General features: G+C 37.1%; 1 protein-coding gene across 1 annotated transcript in view; it reads right to left on the bottom strand.

Annotated features, from left to right (window-relative positions):
- The window catches only part of Zcwpw2 (zinc finger CW-type and PWWP domain containing 2), a 124,829-nt gene that overhangs the window by 76,507 nt on the left and 27,103 nt on the right, over positions 1-21,219 (bottom strand). The window contains exons 2-3 of the mRNA XM_057768951.1: positions 9,173-9,550; positions 1,545-1,704 (exon numbers count right to left, since the gene is read on the bottom strand). Of these exons, the coding sequence (XP_057624934.1) occupies positions 1,545-1,704; positions 9,173-9,459 (447 nt within the window). The 5' untranslated portion in view covers positions 9,460-9,550. The remainder of the gene's footprint in view (positions 1-1,544; positions 1,705-9,172; positions 9,551-21,219) is intronic.

The raw sequence follows: 21,219 nt of genomic DNA on the forward strand, positions 1-21,219 counted from the left end.
AGCTCAGATTAGTTACATTGGACAGATCTGCCATTGTGGTTATGGACTAGACAAAACCAGATTAATGTTTCCTAGTCCATCATCTCAGAATCTTTTCCCTGAACTCTTGTTTTGTTGTTTGTTTGTTGTTTTTGTTTTTTCAAGACAGGGTTTCTCTGTAGCTTTGGAGTCTGTCCTGGAACTAGCTCTTGTAGACCAGGCTAACCTGGAACTCACAGAGATCCACCTGCCTCTGCCTCCCAAGTGCGGGGATTAAAGGCTTGTGCCACCTCCACGTGGCTCTCACTGAACTCTTAAGAGGAGTAAGTGTTCTTTAACATGGGAGGAGTGAATTTTATGGGTCTGATGAAAACTATATGAACACACTAATATAAATTAAAAGTCTACAGTCTAAACTTGGAATAGTGGCATTTCCCAGTATTCTGGAGATGATATTTTCTCGGGGACTTATGTTTTATGCTTGTCCTGGAGCACCTGTATCTTCAGACGCTAACTCTACATTGCCTTGAACTCTTTTCAAAGCACACCTCAATGTCTCCAGAAGTGTAATAATTATTGTTAAGGAAAACCTTCCACTTGTGTGTAGAGGCTGCATAGCAACTGAGTATTTCTGTGAGTTCAGTAATTAAATTAAGTCAGCAGATCCATAAACAAACATGACTGAACTGAAAGGGAGAATTATTTTTCATTATATAAAACAAAAAGAAAACCATTTCTTTTTCTCACAAATGCATGTAACACTGTCTTTCTAGACAAATTCATTTCTACCTCATGTTATATAGGTATTATAAATGTATAGTCCATAATTAATGGAGATTCTAAAGTATTTGACTATCTGTTGAACCAAACTATAAAATAAAATTTCATCAGCTATAAGCAGAACAATCTACTGCTAGAATCCTTTGCCCGGTGTTAAAAAATAAAGTTCAAATGCCTTGTACAATTTACCTCCCTCTCCCCTCTACTTAGAAGGAATTCTAAGAAAGTCTGTTGTCTATCATCCAGTATTTTCAGATAAAAGGCTACAGAGTCCGGTGTAAGCCCAGAAAACTGAGCTGGCTGGCACTCACTACAGCTACTCCTTGGGAACAGGTCCAGCTCATCTCTCATCCCTAGCCTGAGAATCCAACCTATAAATTAATTTTAATGTGCAAATTAAAGTCTAAAAAGAGTGCAAAGGCACCAAAGAGTTAGTGTAACAAAATGCTCTGAAATTTGAAAAATTTGTTGTCCTCTGTAATTACTTTTCTGTGACTGATGCAGAAACTTGGTCTCAAGAGAATTTGAAATGACAATCTTAAACCCACTTTAAAGTGCATTCTTCAGTTGACTGTTACTACATTGCCACTGGAAAAGTTCAAAACTCTCACTGCTATTTTATACCCACAATTTCTTTGAAAAAATCATGTTCCAATGTAGAAGCATACTATGCATTATTTTGTTTATATAAATCCAAATGTAAATATGTTTTATTATCTAAGATAAAAATTGACAGTAAGTAAAGGAAACTGCAGAAAGTATAGTTTTTATGTTATCGTACCCACCTTTAACGAGAGACTAAAATGCCCCACAAATGTTGCACTTATCCATGCCGTTGAGTGGGGGTCACCCAGAAATTCTATGTGATACTTGTCAACATTTCCATCCTGGTCATAGGCCACATATTTCCCTCTGAAAGGATCAGGACAAAGTATTCCTGGCCAACTTTGGAAAAAAAAGTTAAAATAAGTTTCATTATATTTAAAAAAATGTAAGTCATTGACACATCTCTCATAATCAAATATTAAACTTATTTCTTCAAATTTTAACAACTAACATAAATGTATTCCTACTTACACCTTTCAAAAATAATAAACAAGTGATAAATTGTATCTTTGTAGCAATAAAATATTTTTATGCTGTCACAGACAAGTTGAAAAAGAATTCTAAAAGAAAGGACATCCAGAATCCACAGGAAGCATTGAACGCCCCTGAGAGGCAGAAAGGGTCAATGATAAGTCAGACTCTGTTGACTCCCATGAGAGCCCTTACCAGCTGGGAGGAGGAGATGGGGTTGGGATTGGGGGGAAGTAAAGGGGGAGGAGGAGGAAGGGAGAACTGTGGTTGTAATGTAAAATAAAATAAAAAAAAAGTAAATATGAGCTATATGAAAGAAATAAAATTTTTAAATAATAAATGACAGAGAGCTATAAAGCAATAATAGCCTAAAGATAAATGATAGGTGATAGATTATAGATAGAAGATAGAAACATAGCTATAGGCAAATAGATAACAGATGGATTAATAAGTGACAGGCAGAGAAACAGCTCATAGCTCAAACAGTGATGCCACTGTAAAGAAAAGACAACTTCAGCTCCACCATTCTACTCTACTCCTCCCCTCTATCCACTCAACTGACAAGTCACTTATTTGCTAAAAAATACTCAGAGCTCTGAGCAAAATTTTACTTAAAAAAAAATCTTTTAAGGTATGTTCAGGAGCTGGAAAGAGATGTCTCAGTGGTTAAGGGTACTGACTGCTCTTCTAGAAGATCCAGGTTCAAATCCCAGCAAACACATTGTAGCTCACAACTATCTGTTGGAACTCCAGTTCCAGAGAATCTGATGCCCTCTTTTGGCTTCCATGAGCACCAGGAACACAGGCGGTGCAAAGACAAACATCCATACACATAAAGTAAACCTTTAATGTTTACTGTTACAAAAACCTCTACAGACCTCAGTTCCCATTTCAATAGCTTTCTCTTTTTCTACTTTCTATCCAAGTTTGATTTCTTTTCATTATTGCTTTTTAATTATAGGTGTGTGTGTGTGTGTGTGTGTGTGTGTGTGTGTGTGTAGGTACAAGAGCAGTTCGTATTCTTAATTGCTAAGCCACCTCTCCGGCCCCTTATTTTTCTTCTCTACACTAGCATCCAACAGCTCAGGCCCATGACAAGACTGCTAAGCAAAGGCTGCAAACAACATCCCATCTGGATTCCAAACCGGAAATTAGAGAGCTAGCCCTGAAAACTGCTGATGTGAGAAAACCCATGTCTGCTCTATTTACTTGATTTAGTCAATTCTATATGAAAAAGAAACTGTAACAACCAAAAGACTTACAGGTCACAATCATCTTCAATTTTCCTGATTATGTATATACATGAAAATAAAGTTAGGCAGGAAATGGTGACACGCCTTTAATCCCTGCACTCACAAGGCAGAGGCAGGCGGATCTCCATGAGGTTGAGGCCAGCATGGTCTGTCTAGTTCCAAGCCAGCCTGGCTATCTTAAACAAACAAGCAAATTTAGCACTGACTAAGAAAACTGGAATTTTCAAGTAATGCATCTGCTCAAAATGTAACAGGAAGTAGATGTTTGGCTCAGAAAGGCTACTTTTTGCCTACAGATAAAGCATGCTAATTATTGCTATGTGTCTTATTTATCCTGTGTATTAAATCAACATTTTATTATACATTTCATATGTTATCTTATATAAAATGACTATCTTAGAAAACTACACCTCTGAAATTAAAATGACCAATTTGTATTCAAGTAGCAAAATGTAAGTTGTTAATTTGAAATGCTGTTAGGATCCAACCCATATTTTATCCATAGCAAAATTTTATACACACACACATTTAATTTGTTTCCCGCTCTGGCCTCAAGTGATCCCCCTGGCTCATCCTCTGGAGTGCTAGGACTACAGGTGTACCAGCATGCCTGTTTCTAATTAAGTTTTAAATATTTTACCAACATTCCAACATCTGGCCTGCCACTCTGGAATTAAAGCAGGAAGGAAAGGCAGAAAAGCAAGTCAGGATCCCGTGATAAAGAGCCCACGTAGAGATCTGACAGAAGTTTACAGCTTGAGAGCTAGTTTATGCACCTCTCACATGGTAACACTGGCCACTGCACACCTGGCAAGCTCAGTGCTGCCAGCAGCTCTGAAAGTGGGAGAGTTAGCAGCATTCAAGTGAGAAAACCTGTGCCCTCACTCTGCCGTCTACCAAGTGGCAGGCCTTCTAGAGGCATTAGTTCTTGCTGTGGTTCCTAATGAGTTATAAAGTTCAGATACATGTATGATTTATACTTTTTGTTTGAGAAGTTAAAAATCTGTCATCCTAAGACTGATCTGTGTACTGCCAAATTTAGATGCTGAAAACCTAATTTCCAGTATCTCAGAAGGTGACTGTATGCAAAGAAAGGACCTTTGAAGATGTGACTAAGAAAGCCGGGCATGAAGCCGGGCGATGGTGGCGCACGCCTTTAATCCCAGCACTCGGGAGGCAGAGGCAGGCGGATCTCTGTGAGTTCGAGACCAGCCTGGTCTACAGAGCTAGTTCCAGGACAGGCTCCAAAGCCACAGAGAAATCCTGTCTCGAAAAACCAAAAAAAAAAAAAAGAAAAAAAAGAAAAAAAAGAAAGCCGGGCATGGTGCTGTATGTACAGACTGCCAGCACTGCGGAGGTGGAGGCAGGAAGACTGTGTTGGTCCAAGGCCAGCTGAACCACACGGGAGCCTGTCTCAAATCAACAAGAAGTAACTTGGTTAAAATTGAGCTAATTAGGACAGGCTCTGTGTCCGAGACTGCCTGCCTCATGGGAAGAGATCAGGACACAGACACGCAGAAGGAAGAACATGTGAGCACATGGCAAGAAAGTGGCCATTCTTAAGGAGAGAGCCTTCAAAGAAATCATCCATGATAACCTTGATCTCAGGACTTGGAGCCTGTGGAAAAGCACATCTGCATTATGTATGCCAGCTAATGTGTGCTGTTTTGTTATGGCAACCAGAGGAAGCTAATATGATTATGAATATGTAGAATAACTGGTGTAGCTGAAAAGAATGACTTAGAAATATCTCTCCGTGTTTAGCAAGAGACTCTGTGTGTGCCTTTACAGGGTCATTTGTATGCGAATGTGGGAGACAATTAACTAAGGGACCAACAAGTACTACTTTCCTGAGAACCTTCTGCTTTTATGAAAGAAAGAAAGAAAGAAAGAAAGAAAGAAAGAAAGAAAGAAAGAAAGAAAGAAAGAAAGAGATTAAATAAGCATTTCAAGATTCTGCATCAGTTTCTCTTTAACTTTCTTGAGTCAAGTTATCTGAGCAATAGAAACTCTAGATGCTGGCAAGATGGCGGCTCTGACCTTAAGAGATGCCTATGAAGTCCCCTGTCAGTGCTGTGCCCTAAGTTCCTCTGCCTGCAGCAGCTGTCTTTGTACTTGAGGATCTAGCGTACTGCCTAATTAAGAGCGGATTTTTGATGGTTTCTTGTGGGTTAATTCTACCTCTACATTTTACTATTGTAATTTGTCTTGTTATTATCGTTCTATACATTTGTGCCATTGAATAAACAATGCAAGTAGATTTCAGTTTCTTAATTTGAAGTTTAAATTTGTGTTCAACTTAGTTCATGAAAAGGAACATAAATGACGCACAGTCAAATGCATTGTTCTCCGAAGAAGGGGAGATGCAGCTGTTTTTCAAGCATGTCGATGACAGTAATCACAAATTAAAGATAATTTAGGGACTAGATCTAAACATATTTCACGTAAAATTTTAAGTTCTTTGCCTCAGTTACTAATTCCTAGTGAAATTTTCTGTTCTTCAAATATATTAATTGATAAAAGCAAATTCATTTCTTGAAATACAGTTACTAAACTTCAAACTTCCGATGTGGGAATTGCTTTCAAATACATTTTCACTCCGCTTTCAAACATTTGCTTAGAGGTGAAAAGTAACGGAGAACCTCAAATCCCTTTATGATAATTTTAGTAAATTTCATATTACATGTCCCTTAAAATACTGGGTCTTGAATGACCAATTGATGTTCATGTTAATTATAATGTGGGAGGCAATAACAATGTTTGCAATATTGTCATTTTGATCCCCAGAAAAGCCTTCATAACAAAAGGACAGAGATGTCACAGATTTGTTAGGGAGTAAGTGTATGAGTTTGTTAGGGCTGTTGTAAGAGAATATCACAGACTTGAAGAAGCGAGACACATTTACTCTCTACAGCTTCTGTAGGCCAGCAATCCAAGACTGAAGCATGAGCAGTTAGCTTCTTTACTCTCTCTCTCTCAGGCTGGCAGATGCCACCTTTCTACTGTGTTTTCAGTCCTTCTGTCTTGCATGTGCATGCCCAAATCTCTGACTTACAAGAATACCAGCAAAATAGAACAAAGGCATTCCCTAATAGATCTCATTTGTAATTAATCACTTCTTCAAAGGTCCTACATCCAAATATGGTCACATTCTGAGGTCTTAGGAGTTATGGCAGCATTCAAAATATGAATGTTTAGGGTTCACAATTTGTCACAAAATAATGAGAAAGCAAGAACCTAAGTCTACATATTGACTATAAGGTCTATTGCACATATGTACATATCAAAACAAGAGCCCCTCTTTTTATGGTCAATTCCTTATGATCATAGAGACCAAGATAATACATCGATATACTTGAGTTTTGTAGTGTAAATGTTTAGAACACTAGTAAAAGGTTCTGGAAGGGTAGTGTTGGTGGTGATACAGACTCAATCCTGCACGGATTCTTCAGAAATATAGGGCAAGCAAGCACAGCCGCACTACACTTGCCCTACAACTGGCGTGATGAAGCTGAGTGACGCGCCACTGCACATGCGCATAACAGATCAGTGAGACAGTCCTATGGGACCTGCAGCACTGGTGTTTGTGAGAGGAAAGAAGGGTGAATGGGCAAATCCCAGGGATCATCTGACAAATCTGAGAGAAGAGTACTGGAGAGCCCAGCAGGCCGAACTGACAGCAACAGGCTAAACTGCAACGAGGCAACAGCAATTCTGAATGTGCTGCAACACTGAGGAATCCTGGGAACATTAACATCTAACAGAGATCATTTCCAAGGAAAAAAGATAACTCTGATTTAAAAAACTAACTAACAAACAAACAAACTTCTGGGAAAAAAAATAAAGCCAAGAGGACAGGATCACCAGGTGCAAAGGAACTTGTTTGGTTGCTAGATTAGTCTTCCCTATGGGACTCCAGGGAGCTCAGAACTGGGAGAAGGGACATTGATGGTTCCCAAAGAGGTGCCAGAACCGCTAGAAAGCACACCCAGAACAGAGGGAGCCAGTCCACAGCTTTCCCTCTGCTCTCCAGGGCCAAGGAGAAAAAGCCACTGCTTCTCTTGTCGCACCCCGGAGTCCAGCTACCACTAGAGAAGACAGCCATTGTCTGGAAGAGTAGGCAGGTACTGAAAACAAGGAACAGTTACAAGTTAGGGACCCTAGGGATACCCTGCCACAGGTCTGAGTGGGAGATGACCACAGATGTACCCTAGGAGACTGAAGAGGTTGGACCCAAACAGATGAGAGAAGTCTGGGGAGCAAGGAGCTGCAACTGTGTAGAGCAGCGTGTGGTGGCCTCTCCCTCTGTGGTGAAGCACAAACACCTCTGCTGGTTGGCACTGCTTGGCTTTGAGGCCTGAGGCTTGCTGCTAGGTGGGAAGAGCTCTGAGCCCATGTCAGGCAGGGCACACAGCAAATCACTTACTTCCCCAGCCTCTTCCATCCCCACAGGAACCCAGAAGAAGCTAGTACTAAGTTAGTATGGTAAAAATAGTATGAGACAAAAATAGCAAAAGATGAAAGCTTGCCACAGAGGAATGGTTTGGAGGAAATAAGATTACACTAAGATTTCAAGTTGCCTTAACAGAATTAAAGAAAACAGAGTAGATACAATGTACATGTGTAAACTAGAAAACCATTTAAAATGAGTGGTTAAAGATTAGAAAAGTATTAAAATTAATGAAAACCTTTTTAAAACTTCAAAAATTAATGTCAAATTGGAAGGAATAAAATAACAACTGGCACCTTCAGAAAAAATATGTAGAGGAGAAATATTTAAATTTTTAAAGGGGTAAAAAGATGAGAACAGTTCAAGAAAATGATATACCAAAGATAGAAAAGATTGCCTAAATGATAATATAAAGTCCTGAGGCAAAAATCCAGTCATATGATGGGACAGTATAACTGCCTTTAAGTCAAGAAAGTTTAAATAAATTCTAAGTCTTATACACTAAAAATAGTATATATTTGGAAATTCAACCCATAATACAAAGCTCTAAAATATAAAAAATACACGTAAATTTAAAGAAAAATATTTTAAGCATGTAAGGAATAATTAAGATCCTCAAATGTTTGTCATTTAGAAACACACTTATAAATAACCCATTTCAATAAAGAATTCGCAACTATTTCAAGATGAATAAAATAAAATGTTTATCACAGTTCCTGAAAAAAAATTATAGCTTTGTTTAAATTAAGATGAAAAAATAGGAGATGAGTTGAATTACCTCTCACTTAAGAAAGCAAAGTGATGCCGGGCGGTGGTGGCGCATGCCTTTCATCCCAGCACTTGGGAGGCAGAGGCAGGCGGATCTCTGTGAGTTCGAGACCAGCCTGGTCTACAAGAGCTAGTTCCAGGATAGGCTCCAAAAATCAGAGAAACCCTGTATCGAAAAACCAAAAAAAAAAAAAAGAAAAGAAAAGAAAGCAGAGTGAACACAACTCAGATGACAAAGACAGTATCAGAGACTGGCAATTTAGGAACTACTGTGATGGTTCAGGAGATAAAGGCACTTGCCAACAAGCCCGATGACATGAGTTCCAGCCCCAGCACCCACACGGAGGAGGAAAAACTGACTGTGAGATTATTCCTGTCCAAACACAGAGTGTAAGCCTAGAGTGAACCCTCATGTGCACCATGAACTCTGGAGATAACTAGGATGTGTCTAAGTAGGTTCATTAATTTTAACAAATCACATGGTGTGGGGTGTCAGCGGAAGAGTGACTGAATTCTGAGTGGACAGAAGGCATGTGGAAACTACACTTACACCCAATTTTTGTGACCTCAAGGCTTCTGTAAATGTGGAAGTCTATTTTGTAAAAATATGAGTAATTCTGGGTGAAAAGTTAGAAACAGACAAATCCACTCCAAATGCAAAGCACAGGGCTAAGCGTACAGGTCAGCAGTAATGTTAGCCTAGCAAGTGAAATGGTCTTGGTGTTTCATCTACTCACACACACACTCATGCACACAGACCCACGGACACACATGAAAATAAGTAAAGGAAATAAAAATTAAAGAAATCAGTAATTAAGTAACGATAATTAATAAGTAATAAACAACAAGTAAATCCCTTACTTACGTTGGCCAATTCTGCAATTTCACCAAAACCAGGCTTCCCAGAGGAAGCTGTGAGTAGACGATCTTATACCCGCTTTCAAGGAGCCGAGACTCTGCAGGGAAATCCTCCTCAGAGACTGAGCAGCTGTTGTAGCTGGAGTCAGCGTTCATGAAGCAGTACCAGGGCTCGCTGCGCTCCACCCTGGCCGCAGCCTCAGGAGATAGCAGCCTCCACTTCAGGCAGCTTTCATTCTCACACTGGACCCACACTCTGTTCACAAACTCGCTGCTTTCCAGAGCCAGGTCCATTGAGCTGCTACTGACCACTCTGCTAGCTTGTTTTTTGTTCTGTTTTGCTCTGTTTATTTTTTGTTTGTTTTTCCTCAGAAGTGAATTTAATCTGGAAAATAAAAAAAAATACAGATTCAAGAGTATGAGATATAATTTAAATCACAAGAAACAGTTCTTTCCTATTTTCTGCCCACTCCTGTGCACCTGGTACGGAAGGCATGCAGGTGGCATATTATATTCTGCTGACCCACAGCAAAAACACAGCAGACATGTAAATTACCCTCAAAATAAGTGCTTTCTGAAATTAAAAACAGGACAAATCTACTATAAGATTGGAGTCTAGCTCAGTAATGTCTATTACTGACATTCACTATGCACAAGGTATTGCTTTCCTTTTTGAGACAATCCTATGCTGTAGCCCAGGCTGGTATCAAACTCTCCACCCTTTTACCCAAGCTTCCTAGGTGCTAGGACGAGCATAACACACACAAAGTTACCAGCTGTCAGGTCTCAAGTGCTTTATGCACACAGCTTGTATCATACCCATTTTGCCAAGGAAAATGAAGCAAAAAAAAAAAAAAAGCATGTTTAAGCTCCAGGTACAGTACCTGTAGAGCTGAGGTTTAAACACAGGCAACTGGGCTCTTAACTCTGTGGTCTTGTCCTTAGCTGCACTGCTCTAGAGAATACAGAGAGTATCGTGCATTGTCCTGTTCTGTTTCTAAAAATCAAGAAACCCAAATTCAGCAAATGTTTCTCCTCATGAGAACTGTAATGATTTTCAAGTTAGATACACACCCTTGATGTGGGAGTCCCCTCTGTGTATTGTGATTACCATAAATGAATAAAGAAACTGCCTTGGACTATTGATAGGGCAGAACTTAGGTAGGTGGGGAAGATGGAACTGAATTCTGGGAGGAAGAAGGCAGAGTCAGGGAGATGCCATGGATCCGTACCAGAGGTAGACGTGCTGAAACTTTGCAGGTAGGCCATGACCTCATGGTGATATACAGATTAATAGAAATGGGTTAAATTAAGATATAGGAATTAGCCAATATAAAGCTAGAGCTAATGGGCCAAGCAGTGATTTAAATAACATGGTTTCTGTGTGATTATTTCAGTTCTGGGTGGCCAGGACAAACAAGCAGACTCCTCCTACACACCCTCTCCTTAGAAAGTTCTGACCCTTATCTCACTAACAAGGCATCTTCTTGGACCTTTGTTATGAGGAGTCTACATGTATGAATAGGGCAGTATGTTAAAACTTCCCCATTCAGCATCAGTAACAACACTGACATACATACTAATGATGTAACTACAGATGAAGCTAAGTATTGACAATGCATTTCCCAATAGCATATTTTTAATAAACAAAAGGTCATATGGGAGCTGGCAAAATGGCTCAGTGGATAAAGGGACCTGCTGCCAAGACTGGTGAACTGAGTCTGAGAGTCTGATCCCCCTAACTCACACGGTGGAAGGAGAAAACTGACTCCCATACATTTTCCTCCAATTTCCACATGCATGCCCTAATATATGCACGTCACACATACACACACACACACACACTAAGTAAATAAGTAAGTGTAAAAACATTTTGGTGCACAGCAGCGATGAATCAATACAGCAGTACTATCCAAACACTAGCATCATTTAAGCAGACCATCTAGTTCACAAGTTAATCATACCTATATCTTATGTCTATCCATCATGCTCCTCACTTGCACTCCTACAAATTGCATTTGAAATAGCCAATATGCACATTAGTTATTGATTACTGTGTTCTAAGTTTTTAACACTTTTTTATTAACTGCATTTTCATTTTTATTTCCTACACATTTTTCAAACTTTCCATTGTATATAGCATAATGTTTGCTACATAATATTATTTTAATAGAAGTAGATATTTTATGTTGAGCATGTTCCCCTCATAACCTTCAAGCACGGCCTTCCTTTTTCACCCATCCTCCCTCCTATTAGTCCCATTTATTTCTTGAGAGTCCAGTCTATATTTATGTCATACATACATTTATAAATTTCCACATCTACATAAAACCTATGAACCATGATTCTCAAAAACATTTATTTTTTCTGAGACTGCCTTAATTCACCTGATATTATTATTTCCAGGTACATACATTTTCCTAAAATAAGATAACTTCATACTTCTTTATGTATGAAAAGAATTCCATTGTACAAATGCACCAGATTTTTCTTCTCTATTCCCCATTGTCTCTTTGTTGCTGGAACTGTAACCGCTGCTACCATAAATATTGCTGTGCAAGAATCTCTGTGATATGTTGTCTTAGAGTTCTTTGGGGAAATATCCAGGAGTGGTATAACTAGGTCACATGGAAGATGACTTTTTTTTTAGAACCTCTATACCAATTTCCATAGAGTCTGCACTAGTTTACATTCCCACACGCAGTGGATGGTTCACTTTGGTAAACATCCTCACCAGAATTTTTTATTTTCTTACTTACGGATATTCTTACTGGTGTGAGATCGAATCTCAGTGCAATTTTAATTTTAATTTCTATGATAAAGAGGTTGGACTTTTTACATGTGTTTATTGAACAACTTTATGTTTCATTATTTGAGCACTACCTGCTCTTTTAGCCATTTACTGACTTGTTTGGACCCTTTGCTTTTTTAGTTATTTGTACATTCTAGATATTAATCATATCACATGTATAGTTAGCACAGAATTTCTCCCGTTTTGGGGGGTATTGGTAAACTCTGTTAATTGTTTCTATATAGTTCTGCAGAAGCTCTTTGATTACGTGAGGTCCCATTTGTCCACTGCTGACATTATATCCTGAGTGAGTGATCCCCTATTCAGGAAGTTACTGCCACTGCCTATGTCTTTAATAATCCCTTTGGTTTCTTCTTCCAATGGTTTCAGAGTTTCAGGTCTTACATTGAGATATTACATCCATTTGAAATCATTTTTTTTTTGTACAAGGTAACAAACATGGATCTAGTTTCCTCCTTCGACATGGGAGTATTTACTTCTCCCACAGCCATTTGCAAAAGATGTTGTCTTTTGTCCAATGTATATTTTTTGGTATCATTTTGGCGTCAAAAAAACTCAAGTGATTGCGGGTACATAGATCCGTGTCCAGATCATCTATTATATTGATTGACTTATCTGTCTTGTGTCTACACTGGCATGCTTTTATTAAAATGGCTCTGTAATATAACTTGAAATTGGTTGTAGTGATATCTCCTGCACCAGTCTTTTCTGCTCAGGATTCCTTACAGTATCTGGGGTCCTTTGTGAATTAAGGTTTTATTTTCTATTGCTGTGAAGAATGGCACTGAGATTTGGATGGGGATAATGTGTGTCACTTATGTAAGATAGTATTTTCGCAATATGAATTCTTCCGATCCCAGAGCATGTGGTCTTTTCAATTTAGTATCTACCTCAGTTACCTTCCTCAGTGTTCCAGGTTTTCACTGTAGAGGTTTTCCAATTCCTTGATTAGGTTTATTCACAGAAAATATTTTTTTCTTGAGGTAAAAATGAATGGAGTTATGTGTTTATTTCCCCAATTTCTTTCTCAGAATGTTGGTTACTGCCATCCAAACTCTAAACTCCCATCTTCCCTCATCCATTTCACATTATTTCCTTTGATTTAGCATCCAGTGTCAATCCAGTAGCTATCACTGTCCTGCCCAGGCCTGTCCCATAGCTTGGCTATTTTGACGAGTAATATGACAGATATATGTATGCAGGAATATCTATAGAAACTTGGCTGTATCCTTTTGGGTGCACATTCAAAATTGTACAATTGGATCAAATGACAGCTTTGTCCCCAGTTTGTGGAGGAACCGGCACACTGACTTGTATGCTCCGTTAGTTTACAATGCCACTACGAGGGCACAGTGTTCCTTTCCCCTGCTTCTTCACCAGCACATGCTGTCTGCTTTTCATGACAATAGTCACTCTGATCGAGTGAGATGAACTCTTAATGAACTTTTACTCTGTATCTGCCTGAGGCAATTTAAATTCTTGTTCTTCTTTCCTGAGCTGTTGGGAGTCTTATTCAGAAAGTCTTGTTCCTAGATACATGGGTCCCTCTGCTCTCCTTCAGTTTCAAAGTTCCAGGTCTTACATTTAAGTCACTGTTCAATTTTGAATTGATTTTTGTGCAGGTGAGACATGGCAGTCTATTTCTATCTTTTACCCACGGATTTCCAATTTTCCCAGCACCAGTACTGAGTCTGTTTCTTTTCCAACCTAGGTTTTCGGGCTCTTAATAGAAGATTAGATGGAAGTGGTTGCATAGGTTTGTTTCTGGTCCTGTTTTACTGAGCCATGAGCTTGGTTTAATTGTCAATCTCATACTGTTTCTATTATTATTTCACTGTATTAAAATTTGGTATCAGGCATTGTGATGCCTCAAAGGCAGGTTTAACATTTAGGGTCTTTTGCTTTTCTATACTAACTCTTTCCTACTGCTGTGAAGAGTGTCATTAGAGTTTTAAAGGCGGCTATACTGAATCTGTAGAGCCCTTTAATAGTATGGCCATTCTCTCAAGACTAACTCTGCTAATCCATGAACATGAGATGTCTTTTCTATCTCCTACTATTTTCTATTTATTTCTTCAGAAATTTGCTGTTTACTTTTTATTTATTATGGTTACAGCTAATAAGGTTGTTTTTTTTTCCAGAAAAATCAAATATACATAGGAAAGTTCTTGATTTTGTGTGAGAGTTTATATCCTGCTACACTGATGAAAATGTATATTGGATCTACAAATTTTCTTGTAATGTTTTAGGGTCTTTTATGGTCTTTCATAGATGAGATCAGATTGTCTGCAAATATAACTTGACTTCTTTCATTTTATATCCCTCTTATTTTCTCCCTTCTGTTATTGCTATGGCTAAGATTTCAAACATTATATTGAGTAACTATGGATACTTTTGTTTTATTCCTGATTTTAAGGGAATTTTTTTCAGTTTTTTTCATTCAGTATAATGTTGGTTATATATTTGTTGTAAATGATTTTTGTTATATTTAGGTATAACACTGTTATTCCTATTGTTCATTTCTTCAGGGATGTTTTATCAGAAAGAGATGTTAAATTTTGTTGCAGACTTTTTTGCTGCATCTATTGAAATGAAATACGTGGTTTCTATTCTACTAATGTGCGCTACTGTGTTTACTAATTTGCATTCTTACATTTCTGGCATTAAACCAACTTTAGCATGAAGTATTTGTAAATATGTCATTGAATTTAGATTGTAAAGATTTTGAGGATTTTTGCTTTTATGTCTATCAAGAATAATTATCTGTACTCTTCTATTGTGTGGTATCTTTTATCTTTGCTGAATATAAAGGCATTCCTTCATTTGCTGTTTTAAGGAACACACTGGGGAGCACTGGTGTTATTTCTTTTTTTTTATTGATTTTTATTGAGCTCTACATTTTTCTCTGCTTCCCTCCTTGCCTCTCCCCTCCCCTCTTTAATCCTCCCCCAAGGTCCCCATATTCCCAATTTACTCAGGAGATCTTTTTTTTCTACTTTTCATGTAGATTAGACCTATGTAAGTCTCTCTTAGTGTCCTCATTGTTGTCAAAGTTCTCTGGGATTGTGGTTTGTACACTGGTTTTCTTTACTTTATGTTTAAAAACCACCTATGAGTGAGTACATGTGATAATTTGTCTTTCTGCATCTGGGTTACCTCACTCAATGTTTTCTAGCTCCAATCATTTTGCAAAATTCAAGATGTCGTTATTTTTTTCTGCTGTGTAGTAATCCATTGTGTAAATGTACCATATTTTCCTTATCCATTCTTTGGTTGAGGGGCATTTAGGTTATTTCCAGGTTCTGGATATGACAAACAAACGCATTCAACAATGACTCAACCCAGACCTGGGCTAGCCTTTGTTGAACAGTCTTATTGTTTCATTGTTCCTGTCTGTATCTATTTGGGTTTTTATATATTCTTGGTTAAATTTTGGCTCAAGTTTTATGTGTCTAGAATTTTATTCACTTCTTCTAGACTTCCAATTTATTTTGTATAAATTTTCAAAATCTCCTGACTGTGGTTTTGGTTTTAGGGACATCCACTCTAATATGTTCTTTTTATCTCCAATCATATTGGTTTGATGCTCTCTTTTGGCTAGCTTGACGAAGGACTTGAGTATCATGCTTGTCTTTCCAAAGAAGTAATTCTTAGTATGAGAGATATTAAATGAGCTATCCATAGAGCTGAAGAGCTGGGAAACAATAAAAATCAAAGCAGATATAAAATAATGGCTAAGCTCTATGGATAGCTCATTTAGTATTTCTCATTTTTCTCCAGATAGATACTCATTTCTATACACTTCCCTCTTAGAACTGTTTTCTTTAACGAAAAGATCTGGATATTTCATTCTCATTTGATTCTAAGAAGTTTTATTCTTCCTATGGTTTCTTCAGTGACTCACTATTTACTTTAAAAAGTATTACTTACTTTGTATGTGTTTGTATATTTTCTGTAATTTCTCTTGGTTCTGCTAACTTGTTTTTATTAAATTATGACCCAATAAAATACAAGAAATTATTGTCAATATTTGTTAATATTTATTTAATAACTCTATTTTCTTAACCTTATATTAACCACAGAATAACTCACTTTCATTGCCTCCTTAGAACACTGATTCTGGGCTACCAGAAATCACGTCTACCACATTGTAATTCCTAAAACCCCCAAATCAGCCCTTTTACATGTATAATTTCTGGCAATGTAATTTGACAAAATGTAAAGTAATCAAAAAAGGTGATACCACATTTGTACCATAAATAAAACTTTAATTACATCATCACAACTCAAAGTTTTTAAAAGCACTGAATTCTCCACTTTGTTTTTGAAATTATTCTTAATATTTGAGTTTATATGTATTGAAAGAGAAAATTACAGCTTCATTCAAGCTTGGTTCTATTAAGCTGATACAGCTATGATTAAACGTCTAATATAGCAAAAAGGGTCTTAACACCTTCTAGTTGAACTTTTTTCTATTAACTTTGCCTTAATGTTATACTTTTGTTTGTTCTCTGTAATTTGTTTTAGTTTATTGAATATATCTAGTTGTTGCTCTTTTTGACTGTCATGTTCATAGTTATGGATCAGAACTAACCAAATACATACTGAAAGGAATACTCACCTGGCTCTAAAGAAAATAAGTAAGTTTCCCTTTGTGATACCATGAAGTTTGTCAACTATACTTTGTGAAGAAGTAACATGGTTTTAAGGCTGACTTGGTTTTTGTTTTTTTTTTTTTTGTCTTTCATGGCTTTAATTATTTAAATAGTCTTTTATTAACAACTGCAACTTCCAAATATGACCAAATGCTTAATTTTCCTAATTATTGATAAAGTCTTTCTTAATTTACCTATATCCTTCACGTAAATTAACCTCACATATTATATATGTATATTCATATTTCTAATATAGACATAGAATCTTTTGTGATTATATTTCTTTGTCTCATAGACCTTCTCTGAGGACAGCATATCAAATCACTTCATTCCTATGAGCTTTATACAGCATAACATTACATCATTGCAGCATATGTAGTATGACTGGCAAACTGAGTCAAAAGGTCTCTGGTTTGGGGGGCATTATTTGTTTTGCTTTCTCCAGTTTTGGGCGAGTATAATCAATAGTATAGCAAATATCATTGCATATTTGTCAATTCAAGTATTGGATAATGTATATGTCTACAATGAAAATGCTACATTAAAAGGTTTGCACAATTTTAAGGAGACAATTCTTTTTTTTGGTTTTTTTCTTTTTTTCTTTTTTTTATTTCTTTTTTATTAGTACTTTTTTGTAGTTTGTTTTCTTTTTTGTTTTGTTTTTTTAATTTATTTATTTATTTATTTATTAAAGATTTCTGCCTCCTCTCCACCACCACCTCCCATTTCCCTCCCCCTCCCCCAATCAAGTCCTCCTCCCTCGTTAGCCCGAAGAGCAATCAGGGTTCCCTGCCCTGTGGGAAGTCCAAGGACCACCCACTTTCATCCTGGTCTAGTAAGGTGAGCATCCAAACTGCCTAGGCTCCCACAAAGCCAGTACGTGCAGTAGGATCAAAAACCCATTGCCTATATGTTTTTCTTTGGGTTCACCTTCTTATTTAGCTTCTCTGGGATCACAAATTATAGTCTCAATGTCCTTTATTTATGGCTAGAAACCAAATATGAGTGAGTACATCCCATGTTTCTCTTTTTGGGTCTGGCTTACCTCACTCAGGATAGTGTTTTCTATTTCCGTCCATTTGCATGCAAAATTCAAGAAGTCATTGTATTTTACTGCTGAGTAGTACTCTAATATGTATATATTCCATACTTTCTTCATCCGTTCTTCCATTGAAGGGCATCTAGGTTGTTTCCAGGTTCTGCTTATTACAAACAATGCTGCTATGAACATAGTTGAGCATATACTTTTGTTGTATGATAGGGCATCTCTTGGGTATATTCCCAAGAGTGGTATTGCTGGGTCCAGAGGTAGGTTGATCCTGAATTTCCTGAGAAACCGCCACACTGCTTTCCAAAGTGGTTGCACAAGTTTGCATTCCCACCAGCAATGGATGAGTGTACCCCTTTCTCCACAACCTCTCTAGCAAAGGGTTTCTCTGTAGCTTTGGTGCCCGTCCCGGAACTAGCTCTTGTAGACCAGGCTGGCCTCGAACTCACAGAGATCTGCCTGCCTCTGCCTCCCGAGTGCTGGGATTAAAGGTAAGGAGACAATTCTAAACAGGCCTCGTGGAAAGCTATTCTGACTTTCAATTTCCAGTACCAGTTTATATGCACCAATCCCCTCTTCTTTGGACCAACAATGGATAGCAACAATGACTTCTTCAAATCTAATTAACAGAGTTATCTTACTGCAGTTTTAATTTACACTTCCCTGACCACTAATTAGATTTTATTGACTACTCATGTTTCCTTTTATTGGAAAACCTTGTTTCTATTCTAGACTTAGGTTTTATTGCTTTCTTTACAGAGATTTGGTAGAGCTCATGATATATAATGGATATTAACTCTTTGTTTTATATGTTGGAAACATCATCATAAAGCTTGCCATGGTTTTTAACTTTATCCTTTTATCACAAAGAAAGCTAAAATTTTATAAAACTTAAATTTGTGTTTATTAAATAATGTTATTTACCCCCAAGATTATAAAATCTTCCATATATTCCTTTCAATTGCTCTGTTTCTTACATTTAGGTAACCAATCTGGAATGTTTTATGTGCTCACAAATATTTAAATAAAAAATTTTACTTGTACCTGTATAGCCAATTTTCCAAACAACATTCATTTACTTGTGCATTATTTTATCATCAGTCAGAAATTGCTAGATATAGATATAGATATATAGAGAGAGCCCAATTTGTATATAGTCTATTTTACTTCTTTCCTTGTGTCAATAAAGGATTTTGGGTGGGTCCAATATCTGATACAACCATTCTTCCTTGCTTAGTCTAACTTAAATCTCTCGGTATTTTAAATTTGATAAATTTTATCATGGCTGATATAATTCGTAATATAAACTACAACATATTTTCATTTTCAAAATAATTCCTTCTTCAACAAAGACTTCATTTTGAATACAAGCTTTTATTCCATCTAGTACACATTATAGTCCATTTTCTTTGATTTTTTACTATTTCTAGCTGGGTTTTACAAGTCTCTTGAAATTATTAAGCAACATGGCTCCAAATAATGACAATGATGTGCATGTTTAATATTAAAAATGTATTTTAAAACTTTTACATTGACTCCATGAAGAACTTAAATAACACAAGTACTGGATATGTTTTTATCTTGTGTTATAAGATTTAGCAGTATTGAGGCATAAATCTGATCATCAAAACTAGAAGATATTAATTTATTTTTTCCAAGATTTTTCTTCAAGTTGTAAGTTCCAAATGTTATCAGCCATCCTTCATAAGCTTTCACAGCAAGTTGTGAACATGGTACTCGAGGCCACAATGTTGTCTACTAGATGAGGGTCTACTAACCCAGAAATCAAATACAAAAATAGATACATAAAATTCTAGGTCTAAGTCAGGTACTAAGAGACATTATGGCTAATTTAACTGAGGGGAAGCATTGAGATACAATTTTAGAAGGAATAAGAATATCAAGTTGATTCAAGGGATTTCTATGTATATGATGTTTTGTCTGCATATATTTGTGTACCATGTGCCTGTCTGATGTCTCTCATAGGTCATAAGAAGGCACAAGATTTCCTGGAATTCGAGTTATAGATGGCTGTTAAGCTGCTGTGGAATCATCCTTTTACACTGTGAAAATTTGTTGCTGTGATTAGTTTAATAAAGAAGTTGACTGACCAATAGTCGAACAGGATAAAGTTAGATGGGAAAGCAAAACTGAGAATGGTGGAATGAGGAAGGGTGGAGTCAGAAGAGTTGTCAGCAAGATGCAGAAGGAAGCAGGAGATAAATATACCATGCTAATAAAGGTCCTGCCATGTAGCAAAGTGAAAATAAGAAATATGGGTTAACTTAAAATGTAAGAGCTAGTTAGTAATAAGTCTGAGCTATTGGCTGCACATTTATAATTAATATTAAGCCTCTGAGTGATTATTTGAGAAAAGCTGCAGGACAGGAAACTCCATCAACATATGGCACCCAATGTTAAGCTTAAACCTACAACCCTGAGATTAACAGTCTCATGCTCTATTAACTGAGTTAGCCGGGCATTTACAGTTACTATTAATGCTCTGGGTGACCATTTGAGAGAGGCTGTGAGGGAGGAAAACGTTTCCTACAGTAAGTCATCATGTGTTTGCTAGGAACAGAACCTACAACCTCTGCAAGAGCATTTGGACAGATTGCTCAGTGGCTGAGCATTGGTTACTCTTGCAAAGGTTCTGAGTTCAGTTCCTAGCACCCATGCTGTGGTTTACAACCATTTGTAACCTCATTTCTAGAGGATTCAAGACCCTTTCCTCGCCTCTGCAGACACTTTGTAAATGTGCTGCATAGACATAGATAAGGAAAAACACCCATATACATATAATAAAAATAAATTTTAGGGAAATGTGGGATTTTATTAAGATTTAACATCAATTAATACTCGAATCCTATGTCCTGAGTGTGTTATACGGTTATAAGGTTATAACTATCAGCCACACTAGAAGTAATATAACTACAAGTGCTCAGACACACCCTTCTGTCATTCACTTTTGCCACACTACAGTGTACTGGAGCTGTATTTGATCAGTGAGTTTAACAGGATTAGGGATCAAATTACATTAAATTTTATTAAATTAATTTCCTCACAAAATGGAGTCCTTTAGGAATATTTACAAATAGCAATATTGGACAAAATTAAACAATATGAATAATGCAAGCAGAGCAGCGGGGGAGGAGTGTGAAGACAGCTGCCCTGCACCCTGCCCATCTTACAGGCAGCCCACCGCCAGAGCAGAGAGCACTCTACACCTGCAGCAGGACGTGACTGGAGAGTCTGTGAAAATCCTCTACAATGCCTATTACAAAATAGAGTGGGATTAAAAGATTAGTTTTAAATGGTAGATAAGTTTCTAGATTTTCTTAGGAACTTCAGGCCTACAGTGGATAATACTGCAAAGATAAATTAACACTAAGAAAATGTCGTTATTACTTGGTGGTAGTTTCAATTGCATCTAACTTAAACCTCTTGGTAATTTGGATTTGATACATTTTATCCAGCCTAATAGAATTCATAATGCAGATTATAAAATCCTCCATTATTTTCAAAATTCTCTTGTTTTT

This window comes from Chionomys nivalis, chromosome 4 (assembly GCF_950005125.1).
Source record: "Chionomys nivalis chromosome 4, mChiNiv1.1, whole genome shotgun sequence".
Taxonomy (NCBI): Eukaryota; Metazoa; Chordata; class Mammalia; order Rodentia; family Cricetidae; genus Chionomys; species Chionomys nivalis.